At 43.5% G+C, this 22,669-nt stretch overlaps 1 protein-coding gene across 4 annotated transcripts in view; it reads left to right on the forward strand.

The window, feature by feature from the left end:
• Positions 1–22,669, forward strand: part of mtor (mechanistic target of rapamycin kinase) — a 436,061-nt gene that overhangs the window by 351,903 nt on the left and 61,489 nt on the right. For all 4 annotated transcript variants that reach the window (XM_072478465.1, XM_072478464.1, XM_072478466.1 and 1 more), the window contains 3 exons: positions 10,667–10,784; positions 11,944–12,141; positions 14,862–14,962. In XM_072478465.1, coding sequence (XP_072334566.1) covers positions 10,667–10,784; positions 11,944–12,141; positions 14,862–14,962 — 417 coding nt within the window. The remainder of the gene's footprint in view (positions 1–10,666; positions 10,785–11,943; positions 12,142–14,861; positions 14,963–22,669) is intronic.

Consider the following 22,669-nt stretch of genomic DNA (forward strand, 5'->3'; position numbering starts at 1 on the left):
TTAAAAGTTCACAGCCTCCAGGATCAGGGCATTGTGGCAACAGTGTGTACTGACTACAAGTAGCAATTCAGCAACTCGCCATAGCTCCCTTGACTGCATTTTCCAAACCTGTGACCTCTACCACACAAAAAACAAGGGCAGCAGACTCGTGGGAACCACCTGCAGTTTCCCCTCCAAGTTGCACACTGTCCTGACTAGGAACTATACGCTATTCCTTCATGTTGCTGGGTCCAGATCCTCAAAACACTCTTGTAGGTGTGCCTAGGGATGCAGAAACATAGGACCTCGGAACAGGAGCTGGCCATTCGATGAGATCATGGCTGATCTGGTTGTAGTCTTTTCTCCACTTCCTGCCTACCACCCATAACGCTTCCTTGTCTATCAATAATTCATCTAACTCGATCTTGAATAAATTAAACTATCCAGCCTGCAATTCTTTCTGGGGAAGAGAATTCCACAGACTGCCGACCCTCTGAGAAAAATATTAGCTAAACATTATTCCATTTCCCAAAAACACATTGCCTGCCTGATCCCATTATAATTTTTGAAGAATCCTGCTATAGTCGAGGAGGGTTTGTCTACTGAGTTAGTATGGGTGGAAATCAGAAACAAGAAAGGAGCAGTTACTTCATAGGGAGTTTCTATAGACCTCACAATAGCAGCAGGGAGATGGAGGAAAGATGCAGAAGTAACAGAGTTGTTGTCATGGGTGACTTCAACTTCCCTAATATTGACTGGAACCTCCTTAGTGCAAATGGTTTGGATGGAGCAGATTTTGTCAGGTGTGTACAGGAAGAATTCCTGACTGAATATGTAGATCAGCCAACTAGGGGGGAGGCCACATTGGATTTGGTGCTTGGCAACAAACCAGGCCAGGTGTCAGATGTCTCGGTGGGAGAGCATTTTGGTGACAGTGACCACAACTCCTTGACCTTTACCATAGATAGTAATGGAAAGGGATAGGAACAGACAGTATGGGAAGGTATTTAATTGGGGGAGGGGCAATTATCCTGCTATTAGGCAGGAGCTGAGGAGCTGGGCCGGTTTAGCTCAGTGGGCTAGACAGCTGGTTTGTAATGCAGAACAAGGCCAGCAGAGTGGGTTCAATTCCCGTACCGGCTTACCCGAACAGGCACTGGAATATGGCGACTAGGGGCTTTTCACAGTAACTTCATACTTGTGACAATAAAAAGCTATTGGGGGCAGCACGGTAGCATTGTGGATAGCACAATTGCTTCACAGCTCCAGGGTCCCAGGTTCGATTTCGGCTTGGGTCACTGTCTGTGTGGAGTCCGCACATCCTCCCCGTGTGTGCGTGGGTTTCCTCCGGGTGCTCCGGTGCCCTCCCACAGTCCAAAGATGCGCAGGTTAGGTGGATTGGCCATGATAAATTGCCCTTAGTGTCCAAAATTGCCCTTAGTGTTGGGTGAGGTTACTGGGTTATGGGGATAGAATGGAGGTGTTGACCTTGGCTAGGGTGCTCTTTCCAAGAGCCAGTGCAGACCCGATGGGCCGAATGGCCTCCTTCTGCACTGTAAATTCTATGATAATCTATGATGATAAAGTGGGAACAGTTGTCCTTGGGGAAATGCACAACAGTAATGTGGGTGTTGTTTAAGGAGTACTTGCTGCGAGTGCTGGATAGTTTTGACCCACTGAGACGAGGAAGGAATGGTAAAGTGAAGGAGCCTTGAATGACAAGAGAAATTGAACTTCTAGTCAAGAGGAAGAAGGAAGCCTACGTAAGGTTGAGGAAGCAAGGATCTGACTTGGCTCTAGAGGGTTACAAGATAGCCCGGAAGGAACTCAAAAATGGACTTAGGAGAGCTAGATGGGGCATGAAAATGTTCTGGTGGGAAGCATTAGGGAAAACCCCAAGGCGTTCTACACTTACGTGAGAAATAAGAGGATGATCAGAGTGAGAGTAGGGCCGATCAGCGATAGTGGAGGGAACTTGTGCCTAGAGTCTGAGGAGATAGGGGCGGCCCTAAATGAATATTTTGCTTTAGTATTCACTAGAGAGAGGGACCTTGTTGCTCATAAGAACGGCGTGAATCAGGTTAATAGACTCAAAACAGGTTGATATTAAGAAGGAGGATGTGGTGGAAATTTTGAAGAGCATCAGGATAGATAAGTCCCCTGGGCCTGACGGGATATACCCAAGGTTACTACGGGAAGCGAGGGAGGAGATTGCTGCGCCGTTGGTGATGATCTTTGTGTCCTTACTCTCCACTGGAGTAGTACCGGATGATTGGAGGGAGGAAAATGTCCAAGAAAGGGAATAGGGGAATCCCTGTGAATTGCAGACCAGCCAGTCTTGCGTCTGTGGTGAGCAAAATATTGGAAAGGATTCTGAGAGATAGGATTTATGATTATTTAGAAAAACATAATTTGATTAAAGATAGTCAGCATGGCTTTGTGAGGGGCAGGTCATGCCTCACAAGCCTCATTCAATTCTTTGAGGATGTGACGAGACACATTGATGAAGGTCGGGCAGTGGATGCGATGTATATGAATTTCAGTAAGGCATTTGATAAGGTACCCCATGGTAGGCTCATTCAGAAGGTTAGGGGGCATGGAATACAGGGAAATTTGGCTGTCCGGATACAGAATTGGCTGGCCAAAAGAAGACAGCGAGTGGTAGTGGATGGAAAGTATTCTGCCTGGAGGTCGGTGACCAGTGGTGTCCCGTAGGGATCTGTTCTGGGACCTCTGCTCTTTGTGGTTTTTATAAATCACTTGGATGAGGAAGTTCAAGGGTGAGTTAGTAAGTTTGCCGACAGCACGAAGGTTGGTGGAGTTGTAGATAGTGCCGAGGGCTGTTGCAGGTTACAATAGGACGTTGACAGGATGCAGAGTTGGGCTGAGAAATGGCAGATCGAGTTCAACCAAGATAAATGTGAAGTGATTCATTTTGGAAGGTCGAATTTGAATGCTGAATACAGGGTTAAAGGCAGGATTCTTGGAAGTGTGGAGGAACAGAGAGGTCTTGGGGTCCACGTACATTGATCTCTCTAAGTTGCCACTCAGGTTGATAGGGTTGTTTAGAAGCTGTTGGCTTTCATTAACAGGGGGATTGAGTTTAAGAGCCGCGAGGTTTTGCTGCAGCTTTATAAAACCCTGATTCAAACACACTTGGAATATTGTGTCCAGTTCTGTTCGCCTCATTATAGGAAGGAAGTGGATGCTTTGGAGAGGGTGCAGAGGAGATTTACCAGGGTGCTGCCTGGACAGGAGGGCATGTCTTACGGAGAAAGGTTGAGGGAGCTGGGGCTTTTCTCACTGGAGCGAAGAAGGAAGAGAGGTGACTTGATAGAGGTGTACAAGGTGATGAGAGGCATGGATAGAGTGGATAGCCAGAGACTTTTCCCCAGGGCAGAAATGGCTGTCACGAGGGGTCATAGTTTTAAGGTGATTGGAGGAAGGTTCTTTACACAGAGAGTGGTGGGTGCGTGGAATACACTGCCAGCGGAGGCGGTGGAGTCAGAGTCATTAGGGACATTTAAGCGACTCTTGGACAGGCACATGGACAGCAGTAAATTGAAGGGGTAGAGGATGGGTTGATCTTAGATTAGGATAAATGGTTGGCACAACATCGTGAGCCGAAGGGCCTGTACTGTGCTGTGCTGTTCTATGTGCTAGAACTTCCTGGGGAGGTGGTGGCATAGTGGTATTGTCACTGAACACCCTGGGTAATGTTCTGGGGACCTGAGTTCAAATCCCACCATGGCAGATGGTGAAATTTGAATTCAATAAATAATCTGGAATTAAAAGTCTAATAATGACCATGAAACCATTGTCAATTGTCATAAAAACCTATCTGGTTCACTTTTGTCCCTTGGGTAAGGAAATCTGCTGTCCTTACCCAGTCTACATGTGACTCCTGATCCACAGCAATGTGGTTGACACTTAAAATGCCACTCAGTTTGAGGGCTATTAGAGACGGGCAACAAACGGTGGCCTTGCCTGCGACGTCCAAATCCCAAAAACGAATAAAGAAAAAGAAACAATGATTCTAACAATTTGCCTATGACAGATGTTTGACTAACTGGCCTGTACTGTCCTGCTTTCTGTCTCACTTCTTTCTTGAGCAATGGTGTTACATTTGCTGTTTTCCAACTGGGAACATTGCAGAACCTAAGGACTTTTTGAAGATTATAACCAATGCATTTACTATCGCTGCTGCCACTTCTTTTAAGACCAGTGCATGTCCTGGGGACTCTGTCGGGTTTAATAGTTTTCCCAGCACCTTTTCCCTAGTGATGGTGGTTACATTCCTCCCTCACTTTCACCTCTTGATTTTCAAGTGCCTTTGGGAAGTTTTCTCTGTCACCTACATTGATTTCCATTATTCAGTTCAGGGAAGGTTTACTAAATTGATACCAGGAATGGACTGGTTGCCTTATGAGGAAAGGTTGGACGGGTTAGGCGTGTATCCACTGGAATTTAGAAGAATAAGAGGTGACTTAATTGAAACATATAAGATCCTGAGGGGACTTGACATGGTGGATGTGGAAAGGATATTTCCTCTTGTGTGAGAATCTAGAACTAGGGGTTCGACCATTTAAGACCGAGATGAGGAAAAATATTATCTGAGGGTTGTGAGACTTTGGAATTCTCTTCCTCAAAAGGTGATTGAGTCAGAATCTTTGAATATCTTTAAGGTAGTAGTAGATAGATTCTTAATGTGAAGTTGAGGTTTAATTAGATCAGCCATGATCTTCTTGAATGGCGGAGCAGATTTGAGGGGCAGAGTGGCCCACTTTTGTTTGTTCCGAATTCGTATCTTCGTATAATCAATTTCCCAGACTCGGTCTTTTCCTATTTAAATACATGTAGAAAATCATACAATATGCTTTTATATTACTAGCTAGCTTCCTCGCATCTCTACTTTCTTCATATTTTTGCAGTTATTCTTTGCTGATTCTTAAAATCTGATCAATAATCTGACCTACTTACTATTTATTCACAGATCATCTTCCCACTCTCACCCTTTTCACTTGCTCAAAATCAATTGCATTTCTACTTTCCCAGTTCCGATGACGGGTCAAAGACCAGAAAGGTTAGTTCTGTTTCTCCCCCTATGGATGTTAACAGACCTGCTGAGTATTTCTAGAATACTCTGTTTCTATTTCATAGTTTCAGCATTTGCAGATTTTGTGTTTGGATAAGTATCGCTGTGTTGTTTTCTTTTTGCATATTTGTTTGTGGGATGTGGTCACCACAGGCAAGGTTGGCATTTATTGTCCATCCCCAGTTTCCCTTGAGAAGGTGGTGACGAGCTCCTTCTCGAACCGCTGCAGCCATGTGGTGTAGGTTGCAAGATGGCCTAGGCTGGGGCCTGAATATTTAAGGATATTTCACATTTCAAAAAGGCAGGAAGCCAGGAGAAAGTAATGGGGTAGCTCTGTTAATTAAGGGTGCCTTTAGTACAGTAGTGAGATGAGCTGAGATTGAAAGAGCAAGATATAGAATCAGTTTGGATTGAGGTAAGAAACAGGAACTGTAAGAGGTTACTTGTGGAAGTACTTCATAGGCCCCCTAACAGTAGTTACACTGTGGATCTGAGTACACGGGAAGAAATAATTGGGAGTGTAAGAAAGATGCAGCAATAATCATATGTGACTTTAATTGGCATGTAGTTTAAGCAAATCAGATTGGCAAAGGTAGCCTGGCAAATGAGTTGATAGCATGTATTCAGGACAATTTCTTCGGGAAATATGTTCCAGAGCCGACCAGGTAGGAGGTTATTCTAGACCTGATAATGTGCAATAAACAGGATTAATCATGGTAACAAGGCCTCTAGGTGACAGGGATCATAACATGATAGAATTTCAGGTTCAGATTGAAGGAGAGAATTGTGGGTCCTGAGACTAGTGTTTTAAACTTAAACAGAGGTAAGTATAAGAGCATGAAGGCAGAGCTAGCTAAAGTGAACTGGGGAACTAAGTTAAAAAAATAGGACAGTAGAGATGTCGTGGCAGATATTTAAGGCAACACTTAACAACTTTCAAAGGTTTTTTTCCAGTGAGAAAGAAAGACTGAGAAGAATCAATCATCTGTGGTTAAATAAGGAAGTTAAGGATAGAATCAAATTGAAAGAAACTACAAATCTGCAAAGACTGCAGGGGTTCGAGAAGGAGCTCGTCACCACCTTCTCAAGGGAAACTGGGGATGGGCAATAAATGCCAACCTTGCCTGTGGTGACCACATCCCACGAACAAATACGAAAAAAGAAAACAACAAAGCGATATTTAGCCAAAAGGAAAATCTGCAAATGCTGAACTATGAAATAGAAACGGAATATGCTAGAAATACTCAGCAGGTCTGGTAACATCCATGGGGGGGAAAACAGAACTAACTTTTCAGGTCTTTGACCCGTCATTGAGACTGTGAAAGTAGAAATGTAATTGATTTTGAGCAAGTGAAAAGGAAGAGGGTGGGAAGAAGATCAATGGGGAAGGTCTGTGGTTAAACGGTAAAAGATTTGATGGTACAATGCCAAAGGGAATCGTAATGGGACAAATAAAGAAACAGCTCAAGTGTCGAGAGGTGGTGTGAAGGGAAGGTTGTTGAAGAGCTGCCATCTGAAAATAAAGTGAAGGAAATGAGAGAGTAAAACTTAACAACCAAAAGAAGCACCAAACCGAAATGGGGGAAAGGTTTACCATCTAAAATTATTGAACTTAATGTTGAGCCAAGAAGGCTGTAAAGAAGTGGACAGTAGTTGGGGCTGTGGTAGTGAGAAGAGCAGAAGTAATAGGGCAGGAGTTGCATCACCAATGTTTGCGTAGAGAGGTGAAACAGTTTTGGGTCTGTAATCTTGTATCAGAATTGAAACTCTGCTCCTCGGGTGGGAATTTCTGGTTGCCGGGTGGGCAAGGCCAAAGAATCCCATCCTATGTCTTTTGTTTTTAGCTTGCTTATCTAAATACCCCAAGATAAGACCGGTCCTGTTAATTGCACTTTTTGGGTCCAGTTCATGAAAGCATGGATCTCAGCCAGTGGAAAATGACTGTGCAAAAGTTCATTTTCATCAAATTAAGGTTGTGGTTTTCCAACTAATTTTCTAATATATTAAATTACATATCACTAACAGCTGAAAATTTATCTTTGTCATTGCATATGGACCATTTCCAGGTTCAGTACAATCATTTAATGAGTATGTTATTTCTTTTAAAACCGTCTTGAGAATGAAATCAATTTTAGAAGTTTCCATGGCGCAGTGTAATCAAAAAAGATAGAGGTTGAATCATTCTGAATTTCTTGCCTTGGAAGCTTACTCTTAAGCTTTCAAAATATACCATATGCTTTTAACTATCAAAGCAATTGTCAAGATGGTGTTATCACTTTAGTGTTAAAGTAAGTTCATTAAGTTACCCATTGGTTTCAAAACATTTCACTTTCTTCTCCTTACAGAAAGTAGTGACTCATGTTGGAGACAATTTCACAAGCACAGCTAGTCCTGCATGTCTTCATGGTGTCCCTCAGGGATCAGTGTTGGGCCCACAATTGTTCACAATTTACATAGATGATTTGGAGTTGGGGACCAAGGGCAATGTGTCCACATTTGCAGACGACACTAAGATGAGTGGTAAAGCAAAAAGTGCAAAGGATACTGGATGTCTGCAGAGGGATTTGGATAGGTTAAGTGAATGGGCTAGGGTCTGGCAGATGGAATACAATGTTGACAAATGTGAGGTTATCCATTTTGGTAGGAATAACAGCAAAAGGGATTATTATTTAAATGATAAAATATTAAAACATGCTGCTGTGCAGAGAGACCTGTGTGTGTTAGTGCATGAGTCGCAAAAAGTTGGTTTACAGGTGCAACAGGTGATTAAGAAGGCAAATGGAATTTGTCCTTCATTGCTAGAGGGATGGAGTTTAAGACTAGGGAGCTTATGCCGCAATTGTATAAGGTGTTACTGAGGCCACACCTGGAGTATTGTGTTCAGTTTTGGTCTCCTTACTTGAGAAAGGGCGTACTGGCACTGGAGGGTGTGCAGAGGAGATATTCACTAGGTTAATCCCAGAGCTGAAGGGGTTGGATTACAAGGAGAGGTTGAGTAGACTGGGACTGTACTCGTTGGAATTTAGAAGGATGAGGGGGGATCTTATAGAAACATATAAAATCATGAAGGGAATAGATAGGATAGATGCGGGCAGGTTGTTTCCACTGGCGGGTGAAAGCAGAACTAGGGGGCATAGCCTCAAAATAAGGGGAAGTAGATTTAGGACTGAGTTTCGGAGGAACATCTTCACCCAAAGGGTTGTGAATCTATGGAATTCCTTGGCCAGTGAAGCAGTAGAGGCTCCTTCATTAAATGTTTTTAAGATAAAGATAGATAGTTTTTTGAAGAATAAAGGGATTAAGGGTTATGGTGTTCAGGCCAGAAAGTGGAGCTGAGTCCACAAAAGATCAGCCATGATCACATTGAATGGCGGAGCAGGCTCGAGGGGCCAGATGGCCTACTCCTGCTCCTAGTTCTTATGCTCATCTAAATGGCCCTTTCCCCATGTGGCAGTCAATGACATCAACATGTTCACAACTAATCGTGATCCTCTCGTTACCAGACCTTCAAGTGTATATCCGGAGTCATTTTTTAAATAATGAGAATTCTGCCATCCTCCCTATCCTGGAATAGCAAGAGCCAGTGTAAGATCCCCAACCATCTGCTCCCCTCTCCACCCCAGTTGGCTGTGATCAGTTAATTCAACATTTTAAACCTGGTATTTTCCTGGTCAGCATTGTTCAGTGATGCAGCTTCTGCTTTATTTGCTTGCTGAGCCATTGGGAGGGAACTTGATCGAGCCTTTAACAACTCCTACTGTGCACAGTCAATAAATCCACGACAATGAGTTACAAAATATTCTTTCGGCAACAATTAGAATATTGCTTCCCTCCATAAACCTGAGCACATTCAAAGCACTCCCCAAATACCATCCCACACTAACTTAACAGAACCAACACATCCTATTGAGAATACATAGTGCAGGATTTGGGTAAAATTAGACAAACAGCACACACAGGCTTTCACTTTTTAAATAATTATTAAAGCATTCATGTTTATTCATGAGTCACCTGTCAATCATATTGATGCTTGCACCTGACTTTCCTTTGAGAACATTTTTGTTATGTTAAAACGGGATAACCTTATGCCTGCATCTGCTGGCTTCCACACATTTAACACATTATCCATACTTCTGATTCCAAAGCATGAGCATATTTGGAACCTGCCAGATAAATTAGTAGATTAGAGATGTTTAAAACAACTAACCGGTACTTGGAGTGCCAGAAGATTGAGTTCCATCCAATGAGCTGAATGACACATTTTGCACTTTTCTTTGGAGCAGTGGTTATGACGGGGTTAAAGGGATATTCCAGACAATACTTAAAGTTGTATTTCTAATCTGCCCTTATCAGCTTTTTGCTTCTTAGAGATAGATTTATTGCTTGTTTTGTCATTTTAATAATTCAGTGTCCAGATATATAGGATAGTGACTGCAATTTCTACTCCTTTTGAGAGTGTTTCGCACTTCAAAGTAACAGACTACAACAAAACAGCTTTGAATTCTGAGCTTAGCATTCACTGACCTCAGGGACCTGACTGATAAAATTTACAGCAGGCCGCTTAATATTATGATTCCGTTCCTGAAAAGTGCACCTTTGAATGAATAATGTTAAGCAAATCCGATTTTCCCTTTACAATCAATCTATAAAGTGTAGTTCGGAGCTAACTTGTCAGAACGAAAAATTAAAGCGTAAGTATAAACACTGTACATTCTTAAATGGCTACATTCATAAGTCAAAATTTAAAAAGTATAAAATAAATTGCTTAGAAATGCAAAAACAATTATCAGCTGCCTCATTTTGAGTGACCAGGCTCCATCTAGTGGCATGGGTTAGTTGGTGCGGGGAGCGGTGGAAGAATGTTTGAGGGCTTCCATGCTTCCTTGGAAGCGGGGGCGGGTGGGTGGGGGAGATGAATTTATAGTACCCAATTTCTTTTTCCAATTAAGGGGCAATTTAGCGTGGCCAATTCACCCACCCTCTTTACGTTGTCGGGGGTAAACCCACGCAGACACTGGGAGAATGTCTAAATTGCCCAAGTGTCCAAAAGGCTTTGGTGGGGTTTCAGGGTTAGGGTGGAGGTGTGGGCTTAGGTAGGATGCTCTTTCCAAGGGCCGGTGCAGACTCGATAGGCTGAATGGCCTCCTTCTGTACAGTAAATTCTGTGATTCTATGACTGAGGATGTGAGTGGAGGGGAAGCAGAGCCAGCTGGAGAAATCCTAGGTAGTGACAGTGGAAACTGGGGACTTGGACAATAGTACTGTACATACAGGGGCGGGGGGCATGGTAGGAATCGAGAATGCACTGCCTTACTGAGTGGTAGAGATGGGAACCCTCAACATTTAAGATGAGCACTTGAAACACCCCTACGGGGCAAGTGCTGGAAAATGGGATTAGAATAGAGAGGTGCTTGATGGCCGGTTCTGTAAGTTCACACAAAGATGCGTTGATCTCTCAGCCACCAACAAAGTGGTAACTAAGAAGGGCAGGGAAATGGAAAAAAATAGATTACAGTTGACCCTTATAAAAAACAGAAATTGTCCCTCAAAGAGATCATTTCATCATGGTAAATGTGTAATGTTTGTCTGCAGATGTTTTCTGAAGCTGGGTGAATGGCAGCTAAGCCTTCAGGGAATCAATGAGAGCACCATTCCCAAGGTCCTTCAGTACTACAGTGCTGCAACAGAACACGATCGAAACTGGTACAAGGTAAGCTCAAACAAAATCTAAAGCTGTTGCTTTCTTAACCTTATTTTGATGCATAGAATCAGGGAATGGTTACAACATGGTTGAAGACCATTCATAATAGAACATAGATATACAGTGCAGAAGGAGGCCATTCGGCCCAGCCCTTCATATCTCTATGGGTTCTCTGCAAGAGCAATTCACCGAATGTCACTCACCTGCCTTTTCCCCGTAGCCCTGCAGATTTTACTTCTTTAGATAATGACCCAATTCGCCTTTGAGAGCCATGATTGTGTCTGCCTCCACCACACTCTCGGGCATGCATTACAGATCCTAGCCACTTTTGTTGCATATCAAAGATTTTCCTCGTGTTCATCTTTTGTAATTTATATACTACCTGGCCACAAGTCTTACTTCCCTTTGCCCCAGAGTTAGGGAAGTAAAAACCACTTGGTCTCCTGCTCCCAATTTTTGCCAATGAGTCCTTGCTGGAAAGTAAACATGTGGGTGTCAGGTGAAGACATTTCTCTGTTGTAAAACCTTTTGCACTACAGATGCTTTTGACAGTCACTGCCTCACTTCAGATTTGAAGAATGTCCATTTGGATGAAATTTCAGCGGCTACCTAAATCTGTGGAACCATGCCAGGTGAGAGCATGGAATGGAGCAGTGGCACAGTGGTTAGCACTGCTACATCACATCACCAATGACCTGGGTTTGATTCTGGCCTTAGGTGACTGTGTGGAATTTGCACATTATCCCCGTGTCTGCGTGGGTTTTCTCCAGGTGCCCCAGTTTCCTCCCACAGTCCAAAGATGTGCAGGTTAGGTGGATTGGCCTTGCTAAATTGCCCCATAGTATTTAAAGGTTGGGTGGGGTTACAGGGATAGGCCGAGGACATAGATAGGGTGATCTTTCAGAGAGTTGGTGCAGACTCGATGGATCGAATGGTCTCCTCTGCACTGTAGCGATTCTATGATCAAGAGAGAAGGATCAATCTGCAGTTTTATCAACAAAACAAATGAGCTTTTGATCTCTTCAGTTGCTGAGATTCATATTGCATAAAAGTTTTGAATATTCCAAGTTACAGGCCAAAAGGTGTGTTGGTTCTAAAAAAAATTCCACAGGAGCCATTGATTTAGTTTTATATAAATTTGGATTGTTTATTCCTGTTGTCTTCTTAGGCATGGCACGCCTGGGCTGTGATGAACTTTGAGGCTGTCCTCCACTACAAACATCAGAATCAAGGTGGTGATGAGAAAAAGAAACTGAGACACGCCAGTGGTGCCAGTGCAAACAGTGAAGCTAGTAACAGTGAGAGTGAGGGCGATAGCAATGAAAACAGCCCTGTACCATCGCCAATGCAGAAAAAAGTTAATGAGGTAAAATCTATTTCTTAATGTAAGGAAATTCAACTTTCGCTTGTTCAAAATACTAAGTTCTAGGACAGCAGGATATTAAACCTCCTCTATGATTGTGGGCACGATCTGCTAAAAAAATAATGTTGTTGATACCAGCCAATTTCTAAAAAGAGCAATATGTTTGGATGATGCCTTATCACAACATCAAAGCATCTCAAAGCAATTCACCCAGTGAGGTTCTTTTTGAAGTGCATCGGCTGTAGGTAAATGCAGTAGCTTCCCTACTTCACAAATGCTCCACAGAGAGCAATTAAATGATCAGTTTAACGGTTTCTGGTTTTTTTTAGTGGTGATAGTTGAGGGACAGTATTGATAAAAGATACTGAAAGAACTCTCAATCTTTCTTAACAGTGCCTACAGTCTTTGTTACCCACCTATGAGCGGAGAGGACTCTGATTTAGCATGTCTTCTAATGACAAAACCTCTGACAATGAGTAATGCTTAACTACTGCACTGGAGTAAGAACAGAAAATGTGGAAAATACTTAGTTGGTCAGGCAGCATCTGTGGAGCGCGAAACAGAGTTAATATTTCAGGTCAACAACCTTTCATCAGAATCTTCATGATGAGGCCATTGACCTGAAAAGTTACCTGATAGAAACCCTCTCCTCAGACATAAGTTTCTATTTCAACTTTCCAGCATCCTCAGTATTTTACATTGTAATGCAAATTCTTATTCTAGCAAAAGCCCTGATGAAATTATTCCATAGTTTTAAGTCAGAATACTAATGAGAAAGACTGCATCCTCTTGCTGGCTGTTTTCAGTGAATATAAGCCACTTCCGTTAATCATCATTACTGTGGAGTTAACTGTGCTGCAGATTTGTAAACACAACTTTAATGATAAGGAAAGGGACATAATAGAATCTGATTTTAAAAAAATAATTTGGATATTATACAACTAGCACTTTCTCCTCGTGTTCTGGAGAAGAGAGAGATGGACAAACTGAACTTCTTTCCTCGCACTCTCTGTCCATTAGCAGAATGAGTTTTGAATTCTTTTTAAAGTAAACTGTGATGCCTTTCCCCAATCTCTCAGTTTGTGTGATCCAATTTACTAAGAACTCGCAGCAAACTCACATTATGATTAACACGGAAGTTAGTTTATTCACATTCAAAACCCGGGGAAGAGTGTTTGCAGCATCCCACTCCATTACACATACTCCGTAAGGGGAGTGGGATAGAAAAAACAACATTTGCCACTAAGGATTGTGGTGATGTGCATCAATGTAAATGCATGTAGACTAACTAGACACTAGAGGGAGTACCAGAGACATCACACACACACACTCAACCAATAGATCAGTTAGATAGGACACGACCAATGGACATTCACGATACACAAGAAGGTGACACGACCACAGGAGGGCATTACACCAACCCATATATAAAGGACACCACACACATGATCTGCCTCTTTCCAGTGGAGACAATCAGTGAGTAGAGACACAGGGTTGATTCAATATCACTCCCACCACGTGGATTGCAGCAACTGGTTAGTCAGTCTGGGTAGCTATAGTAGGATTAGCAGTAGTGTCGAACCCGAGTAATAGAAGTGTAAATAGTTTAATAAACGTGTTGAAGTTATCTCCACGTCTGAACCTTCCTTTGTCAAGTGCACCACAAGGAAGCCGCTTATGTTACACCTAGAACATTACAAATCAAGGATAACCGTACAAGAAGTCCATAAATGAATATTACTTCACGTGATTATCAGGGACCAATGTGGAGCTCTTTCATGTAGGAGCTTGAGTCCAGCTGTTTGGAGACCAGGGCTGTAGAGTTCTCTTTACAGTTAGTGCTGATGCCATAGGATGAAGTAGGTCAGTTCTGCAGGCAACGGTAGGAAATCCTCAAGCTGAGACTGGCTTTGAGGAGCTGGCTGTTGTTTAGCCTGGGATTCTGCTTCTTGGTGGTTTACCTTCAGACTGAAAATTTCTTTGTTCTCAAAGCAATATAGAAATTTCAGAATGGTCACTGGAGTCATGCAATCTTTCTTCACCATGATTTCAAAATGAATGTTTTATCCAGTGCCTGGAATTGCCTTTGATTTCAGGACTGATAATGTCTCAGCCATTAGCTTTTGAAAGAGTTACCATTAATATTGAGGGTCTTGTGTCAGGAAGCCATTGTCTAAGCAGATCTTCTGACTCTGCTAGAGGGGAAGCGTATCAAGATGCAAATGATGTCCATTGTCCCCTCAATGGTCCCCTTTTGAAATGGACCTGGACAGCCCCAGGTGTGAGATGAGTCTGTTAACAGCTCTGCAGGCATTGTGAGTTTCAATCTGCGAGTCTCCTGGTTTCGTGATTATAATGTCCTTACAATTGGGTGTGAGATTTTATGATAATGAGAGCAGGGTTTTCTTGTTCTTGAAACACAAGTTGGTCATGTAAATTGTAGCAGCCTTTTTTGGTTCAGCAGAAAGTCCATTTTAAAAATAACAAAAGGAACAAAATTTTGATACATACATTTGGATTTATTTTCATGTCATATTGATACAACACTTGGGAGATATATATACACACCCATTAAGATGGTCTTTAACATAGCTCTGAAGAAGGGTCATATGCTCGCAGACCTGCTGATTTTTCCAGCATTTTCTGTTTTTATTTTAGATTTCCAGAAAACGCAGATTTTTGCTTTTATTTAACATAGCTATATTCTGTGTGTGCCAATTTAGGAGCTGTCAAAGACATTGCTGCTGTACACAGTACCAGCTGTTCAGGGATTCTTCCGCTCCATTGCCCTCTCAAGAGGAAACAACTTGCAGGATACCCTCAGGTAGGATTTAGCAGGAAACCTTGTGAATTGTTGGGAAAAATTTAATTGTTAAAGTATCTGTATCGTCACACACTTTTCAAACTTTTGTCCAGGATTAGATGTTTTCAGCTCGGGTAGCATTATTTTTTTTTATTTAACCATTGGACCAAACAACTCCCTTCATTGCATTGTTGCAAGTTGTTTGGGAAAACTATCAGAAATATAGGTTAACTGAAAGGAAGCATCCTGACTGTCTTATCTAGACAAGATAAGTTCCAGCTTTGATCTGTGGTCTGTGCAAGGCAGACAGCCTTAAATTGATAGTGGGGGCACTGTGACATTCTCAGCATTTCTGTGTTAGTGGGAGCTAAAAAGAAATAAAGCAAGTTTATCTCATTCTCCAGCGAGTGGTCCTCGTGGACAGTGAGTATGTCTGGGCATTTGATGAGATTAGGACTTTGGTTTTGATCTCTTCGTATTCCTCTTCCCAATGGTTCCCATTCACTGACTGCCTGGGTTCATAAAATGTCATATAAGCTGCTATTCTTACAGAACTGCATCAGCAAGCATCACTACCTTTAAGAAGAACAAAGAATACAGCACAAGAACAGGCCCTTCGGCCCGCCATGCCTACGTTGATCCAGATTCCTTATTTAGACCTACTACTTATTGCCCAAACGATCTGTATCCCTCCATTCCCCACCCGTTCATGTGTCTATCAAGAGACATCTTAAATTTTGCTATCGTGCTTGCCTCCACCACCTCCACTGGCAACGCATTCCAGGCACCCACCACCCTCTGCGTGAAAATGTACCCCTCTCATCTCCCCTAAACGTTCCCCCTCTCACCTTGAACTTGTGCCCCCTTGTAATTGAATCTTCCACCCTGGAAAAAAGCTTCTGACTATTCACCTTGTCTATACCTCTCGTTTGTAGACCTCAATCAGGTCTCCTCTGAGCCCTTTCTCTTTCCAACAAAAACAATCCAAATTTATTCAACCTCTCCTCATAGCTTACATCCTGGTAAACCTTCTTTGCACTCTCTCCAAAGCATCCATGTCCTTCTGGTAGTGTGGCAACCAGAACTGAAAATGAAAATGAAAATCGCTTATTGTCGCAAGTAGGCTTCAAATGAAGTTACTGTGAAAAGCCCCGAGTCGCCACATTCCGGCGCCTGTTCGGAGAGGCTGGTACGGGAATTGAACCCACACTGCTGGCCTTGGTCTGCTTTACAAGCCAGCTATTTAACCCACTGTGCTAAACCAGCCCCTGCACACAATATTCCAAATATGGCCGAACTAAAGTTTGTTTTTTAAAAAATATTTTGATTCTCCTCCTTTTTCACATTTTCTCCCGCATTTACACCTATCTACAATAAACAATAATCAGCAACAGATATGTCAATCCCCATAACAGTAACAACGCTCCCATCCTCCCACCAACCCCCAAACATCAGCCCGCATGTTTACATAAACAAATGACAAAAAGGAATCAGGGATTACCCATAGTCACCCTTAATATACACAGCCCCCCTCCACCCCAACCCTCCCACCCATCCCCCCCCCCAACTAATGTTCGATGTTATCCAGTTCTTGAAAGTGCATAATAAATAGTGCCCATGATGTAGAACCCCTCCGAGCTTCCCCTCAGTTCGAACTTAACCTTCTCAAGGGTCAAGTATTCCATCAGGTCCCCCCGCCACGCCAGGGCACTGGGTGGAGAGGCTGCTCTCCATTCCAGCAGGATCTGCCTTCGGGCGATCAACGAGGCGAAGGCTATGATATCTGCCTTCGCACCCGTTTCCAACCCTGGCTGGTCCGACACCCCGAATATGGCCTCCTGGGGACCCGGGTCGAGTTTCACACGCACCACCTTGGAAATTACCCTAAACACCTCCTTCCAGAACTCCCCTAGCTTTGGACAGGACCAAAACATATGAACGTGATTAGCGCGCTCCACCCCCCGCAACCCTCACACACATCCTCTACTACTTCAAAAAATCGGCTCATCCTCGCCCTCGGGAGCTGCGCTTTATATACCACCTTCAGCTGTATCAGCCCCAACCTCGCACATGAGGTGGAGGCATTCACTCTCCAAAGCACCTCACACCAGTCCCCCTCCTCTGTAACCTCTCCCAGCTCTTCCTCCCACTTTGCTGTGATCCCTTCCAGTGGTGCCTTATCCTCTTCCAAAATAGCTCCGTACACCGCTGACACTGCCCCCTTCTCCAGTCCCCTTGTCGTCAGCACCTCCTCCAGCAATGTGGAAGCCGGTTCCTCTGGGAAGCTCTGTATCTCCTTCCTAGCAAAATCCCGAACCTGCATGTACCTAAACACTTCTCCCTGCTCCAGCCCATACTTCGCTTCCAGCTCCCTCAATCCTGCAAACCGACCCCGAAGAAACAAATCTTTTAGCGTCTTAATCCCCCTCTCTTCCCATTTCCGAAAACTTCCATCCCACCTCCCTGGCTCAGATCTGAATCGGCATTTCCCTTGACCCTGCCCCCAACCCGAAGTGTTGGCGAAACTACCTCCAGATTTTCAATGAAGCTTTTATTACTTGACTCCCTGAGTATTTCCCCGGAGCTATCATGAGCGGCGCTGTTGCTAGTGTTTTCAGCCCCGACCCCCTGCACAAACTCTCCTCCATTCTGACCCACTGGGAATCAACCCCTCTGACCCAGCTCCGCACCTTCTCCACATTCGCCGCCCAGTAGTAGTACAACAGGTTTGGGAGACCCAAACCCCCTGCCTGCCTTCCCCTCTGTAGCAGCACCTTTCTCACTCTGGCCATCTTCCCTCCCCATATGAACGAGGTAATCCTTCCCTCAATCTCCCTGAAAAAAACTTTGGCAGGAAAATCGGTAGGCATTGAAAAATAAACAGAAATCGCGGCAACTCATTCATTTTAACTGCCTGTACCCGACCCGCCAGTGACAGAGGAAGGCTATCCCACCTTGCCAGATTGGCTTTCACTCTCCCCACCAAACTAGTGATGTTGTACCTGCGAAGCCTCCCCCACTCCCGGGCAACCTGCATCCCCAGATACCTAAAGTGAGTCCCTGCTCTACGGAATGGCAGCCCCCACCCCCGGCCGAGACACCACAAAATACTCACTCTTGTCCAGGTTCAGCTTGTACCCCGAGAAAGACCCAAATACCCGCAGTAGCTCCAATATTCCTCCTATCAACGGACTCCCTCAAATCGACGCACTCGGCCGAACTAAAGTTTTATACAACTGTAACATGACTTGCCAACTCTTGAACTCGATGCCCTGGATGATTAAGGCATGTCGTACACCTTCTTGACCACCTTATCCACCTGCATTGTCACTTTCATGGAACTATGGACCTGAAGGCCCATATCCCTCTGTATGTCAATGCACCTAAGGGTTCTGCCATTTACTGCATAGGCTTTACAATATAGGCTTTCACCCAAGGGGAAAATGAACATATAGTCTCAACATTGAAAAAATATTCTTTCAAGGGATGTGGGGATTGTTTATGAGGTCGGCATTTGTTGCCCATCTCTAATTGCCTTTCAGAACATTTAAGAGGCAACCACACTGTTGTGGATCCAGTAGCTCACTTGGTCCGACAAGGTAAGGACGGCGGAATTCCTTTCCTAAAGGGAAGATGCTTTCGTGTCGCCATTACTAATGACTAGCTTTCAATCCCAGATTTAGATTGAATTGAATTTTGAACCCTTGTCTCCAGAGTATTACCGTGGGCCACTGGATTACCAATTCATTACCTTATACCACCAGCTTCCCCATTGAAATGCATCAGGCAACACTGAAATGTACACTAGTTGCAAGTAAGCCTCCTAAGTCTGTCATGCATTTATCTTTGAGTACATTTACAATGTTGCTAGAATAAATGGCTACAGGAATCTTCATAATTTATTTACAATGTAGTGTACAAAGTTCAATTCCAGCCTTGTGTGCCTGTGTGGAGTCTGCACATTCTCCGTGTGGATTTCTTCCTGGTGCTCCGGTTTCCTCCCACAGTCCAAAGCTGTGCAGGATAGGGCGATTGGCCATGCTAAAATTGCCCCTTAGTGTCTCTTAGCTTAGGTGGAGTTACAGGGATAGGGCGGGGAAGTAGGTCTAGGTAGGATACTCTTGCTGAGGGTCGGTGCAGACCCAATGGGCTGAATGGCTTCCTACTGCACTGTAGGGATTCTAAGTCACCAAGAAGGTTAGAAAAACAAATGGGGAATCTGAGCTTGATTATCATATAAATCAACAGAAGGTGTGCTAACACCAGGTGTTTATAAATTATATGCTTGGATTAAAATAAAGCTGGTTTCTAATCGGCATTGATTGAAAGTCTCAAAAAGGAGGCTGGTTGATCAAACTGGCAGGCCAGGCTCAGGAATGCAAAATAGACTACCTGTGGAAAGTGCAGGCAAAAGGAAATCAGAAATAGGAGCAGGATTAGGCTATAGGGCTCCTCAAAGCTGCCTAGTTTGAGAGAGCTAGGCATCCATGCTGGTGGATTCATATGTATCCACGTTTTTGGCAGATCCCTTAGCCTTTGACACTTCGACATTCCACAATATAGATGAAGTTTGGAATGGCCGCTCATTATCTTTTGATCTGAATAAATTTAACGGATAAGTTTAAATAAGGAAAGGCTGACACCTAGTGACTTCTCTTAATACTTCAGTTGAGAACAGTTAACCCATTCTTCAAACGTTATTAACTTAGAAGCAGTGACAGTAAAATGATGCTCTCGTAAAATGCATTTCTAAGTAGGCTTTTTAAGGTATATGATTTATATTGTTCTAACTGAAAGTCAATTATTTTGTTACCTGACTTCAAGTAAATTCCTTGATCAAGGAAACAAATAAATGGCCTTTTTCATACCTTCCAGCGAATGTTACCCTGTAGCTCAATAACTGAAGACACAAACAACCAGCTAAGGAAGGAAATTGTCGAAGCAGAAATTTATTTTAACATTCATTATAATTCGCATTGTGGGTAAATGTACATCTTTCAATTCAAGTATACTTCTGAAATTTCTCCACTCTCCTATAACAATGGGCATTGAATCACAGAATTTTACAGCTCAGAAGGCAGCAACTCAGTCCATCACATCTGAGCTGCTCTCTTTAATGGAACAAACTAATTCCCCTGTTATTTTACAATAGCCTATTTACAATCAATATCCATCCATTTCTCTTTTATGAATTGTTCTCTATCCTGGGTAAGTGCACTTCTATTCAAAAGTGTTTTTGTTTTCTTTCAGTGATATTTTTAAATTTATTCTGCCCTGTCACTGACTTACTGACCAAATAAAATCATTTTCCTATTTACCTTTTAAAAAAAAAAACCTTCATAATTTTGAATATGTCTTTCAGATTTCCTGTTAACTTTGGCTTTTAATGAAAAGAAGTGTGGTATAGGTACCATTGATGATATTAAATGAAAATGGCTTATTGTCACAAGTAGGCTTCAAATGAAGTTACTGTGAAAAGCCCTTAGTCGCCACATTCCGGCGCCTGTTCGGGGAGGCTGATACGGGAAATGAACCCGCACTGCTGGCTGCCTTGGTCTGCTTTAAAAGCCAGCTATTTAGTCCACTGTGCTAAACCAGCCCCTGCTATACCAGCCCCTGATGTTTGTCTGTTCAAGCAGTGGTGGCATGAATTAAGTGATACAGGATAACAGAAAACAGTTACCAGGACTATGGGATTTGAGATATGTTGACTTGACGTTGGTGTTCATAATGGAAAAGTACTAACTTTCACGTTCTTACTGCAGTTTTATGAGCTTGGTCTGCAGTTAGCTATTGTAACAATGTACTGTCCTCTTCCCAAAAATGCCACTTACTGTCTTTCTGAATGACAATGCCAACACTTTTGCAATGTAGCCCATACCGAGCTGGAACTGGATTGATACCTTCCAAACTCATTTTACACAACAATTTTACAGCCAGTGGATAGAGGAGGATTTCATCCTGTTTGTCTGCACAGGATTGAAAACAGAGATCCAAGAGCAGTATGCTGCTCCAGTACACCATCCACCCTTTTTTATTTTAATTTATTTGCGGATTGGGAAGGTGCTGACGAAATGAAGTAAGTAGTTGCAGTGCATCTTGTGGGTGGCATACCCTACCACTACTGTGCATCGGTGGTGAAGGGAGTGAATGTTTAAGGTGGTGGATGGGATGCCAATCAAACAGCTGCTTTGTCCTGGAGGGTGCCCAGCTTCTTCAGTGATGTTGGGAGTTACGCTCATCCAGGCAATTGAGACTGTTCCATCACACTCATTGAGACTGTTCCATCCTCACTGTCTTTTAGATGGTCAACAAGCTTTGGGGAGTCAGGAGGTGAATTACTCACCACAGGATTCCTAGAGTCTGAACTGTTCTTGTAGCCACAATTTATATGGGTGATGCAGTTCAGTTTTTGGTCAATGATGTTGATAGTGAGCGATTCAGCAATGCTGATGCCTTTGAATGTCAATAGAAGGTGGTTAGATTTTCTCTTGTTGGAGATGGTCATTTGCTGCACTTGTGCGGCACGGATGTTACTTGACATTTATCATGATGCCCAAGCCTGAATGTTGTCCAGGTCTTGCTGCATATGGACATGGACTGCTCAGTAACTGACGTGTTGCGAATGGTGCTGAACATTGTGTGAACATCCCCACCACTCATCTTGTGATAGAGGGAAGGTTATTGACAAAGCAGATGAAGATGGTTGAACCCAGGACACTACCCTGAGAAACTCCTGCAGTGATGTCCAGGAGCTGAGATGATTGCCATCCAACAACCACAATATCTTCCTTTGTGACAGGTATGACTCCAGCCAGCGGAGAGTATTCCCCCTGATTCCCATTGACTTCAGTTTTGCTGGGGATCCTTGATGCCACTCTCAGTCAAGGGCAGTCACCCCACCTCACCTCTGGAGTTCAGTTCTTTTGCCCATGTTTGAACCAAAGCTGTAATGAGGTCAGGAGCTGAGTGGCCCTAACGGAACCCAAACTGAGCATCAGTGAGCAGGTTATTGCAAAGCGAGTGCCACTTAATAGCACTGTTGATGACCCCTTTCATCACTTTTCTGATGATCAACAGTAGACTGATGGGGCGGTAATTGGCCGGGTTGGATTTGTCCTGCTTTTTGTTTACAGGATGTAACTGGCCAATTTTCCACATTACCTGGTAGAGCCAGTGTTGGAGCTGTACTGGAACAGCTTGGCTAGGGGCGTGGAGAGTTCCGGAGCACCAGCCTTCAGCTACTGCTAAAATATTGTCAGGGCCCATTTATCCAGTGCCTTCAGCCATTTCTTTATATCACGTGGGGTGAATACAATTGGCTGACGGCTGACATCTGTGATGCCAGGAACCTCCGGAATTGGCCAAGCTCATCCACTTGGCACTTTTGGCTGAAGGTTGTTGCAAACTTCAGCCTCATCTTTTGCACTGTTGTGCCGGCCTCCCCCATCATTGAGGATGGGGATATTTGTGAACTTCTTCCTCCCATTAGTTGTTGAATTGTCCACTTTCATTCACGATTGAATGTGGCAGGACTGCAGAGCTTAGATCTGATTTTTTAAAATAGAATTTACAGTGCAGAAGGAGGCCATTCGGCCCATCGAGTCTGCACCGGCTCTTGGAAAGAGCACCCTACCCAAGCCCACACCCCCACCCTATCCCCATAACCCAGTAACCCCACCCAACACTAAAGGCAATTTTTGGACTAAGGGCAATTTAGCATGGCCA

This window comes from Scyliorhinus torazame, chromosome 16, assembly GCF_047496885.1.
Source record: "Scyliorhinus torazame isolate Kashiwa2021f chromosome 16, sScyTor2.1, whole genome shotgun sequence".
NCBI lineage: Eukaryota > Metazoa > Chordata > Chondrichthyes > Carcharhiniformes > Scyliorhinidae > Scyliorhinus > Scyliorhinus torazame.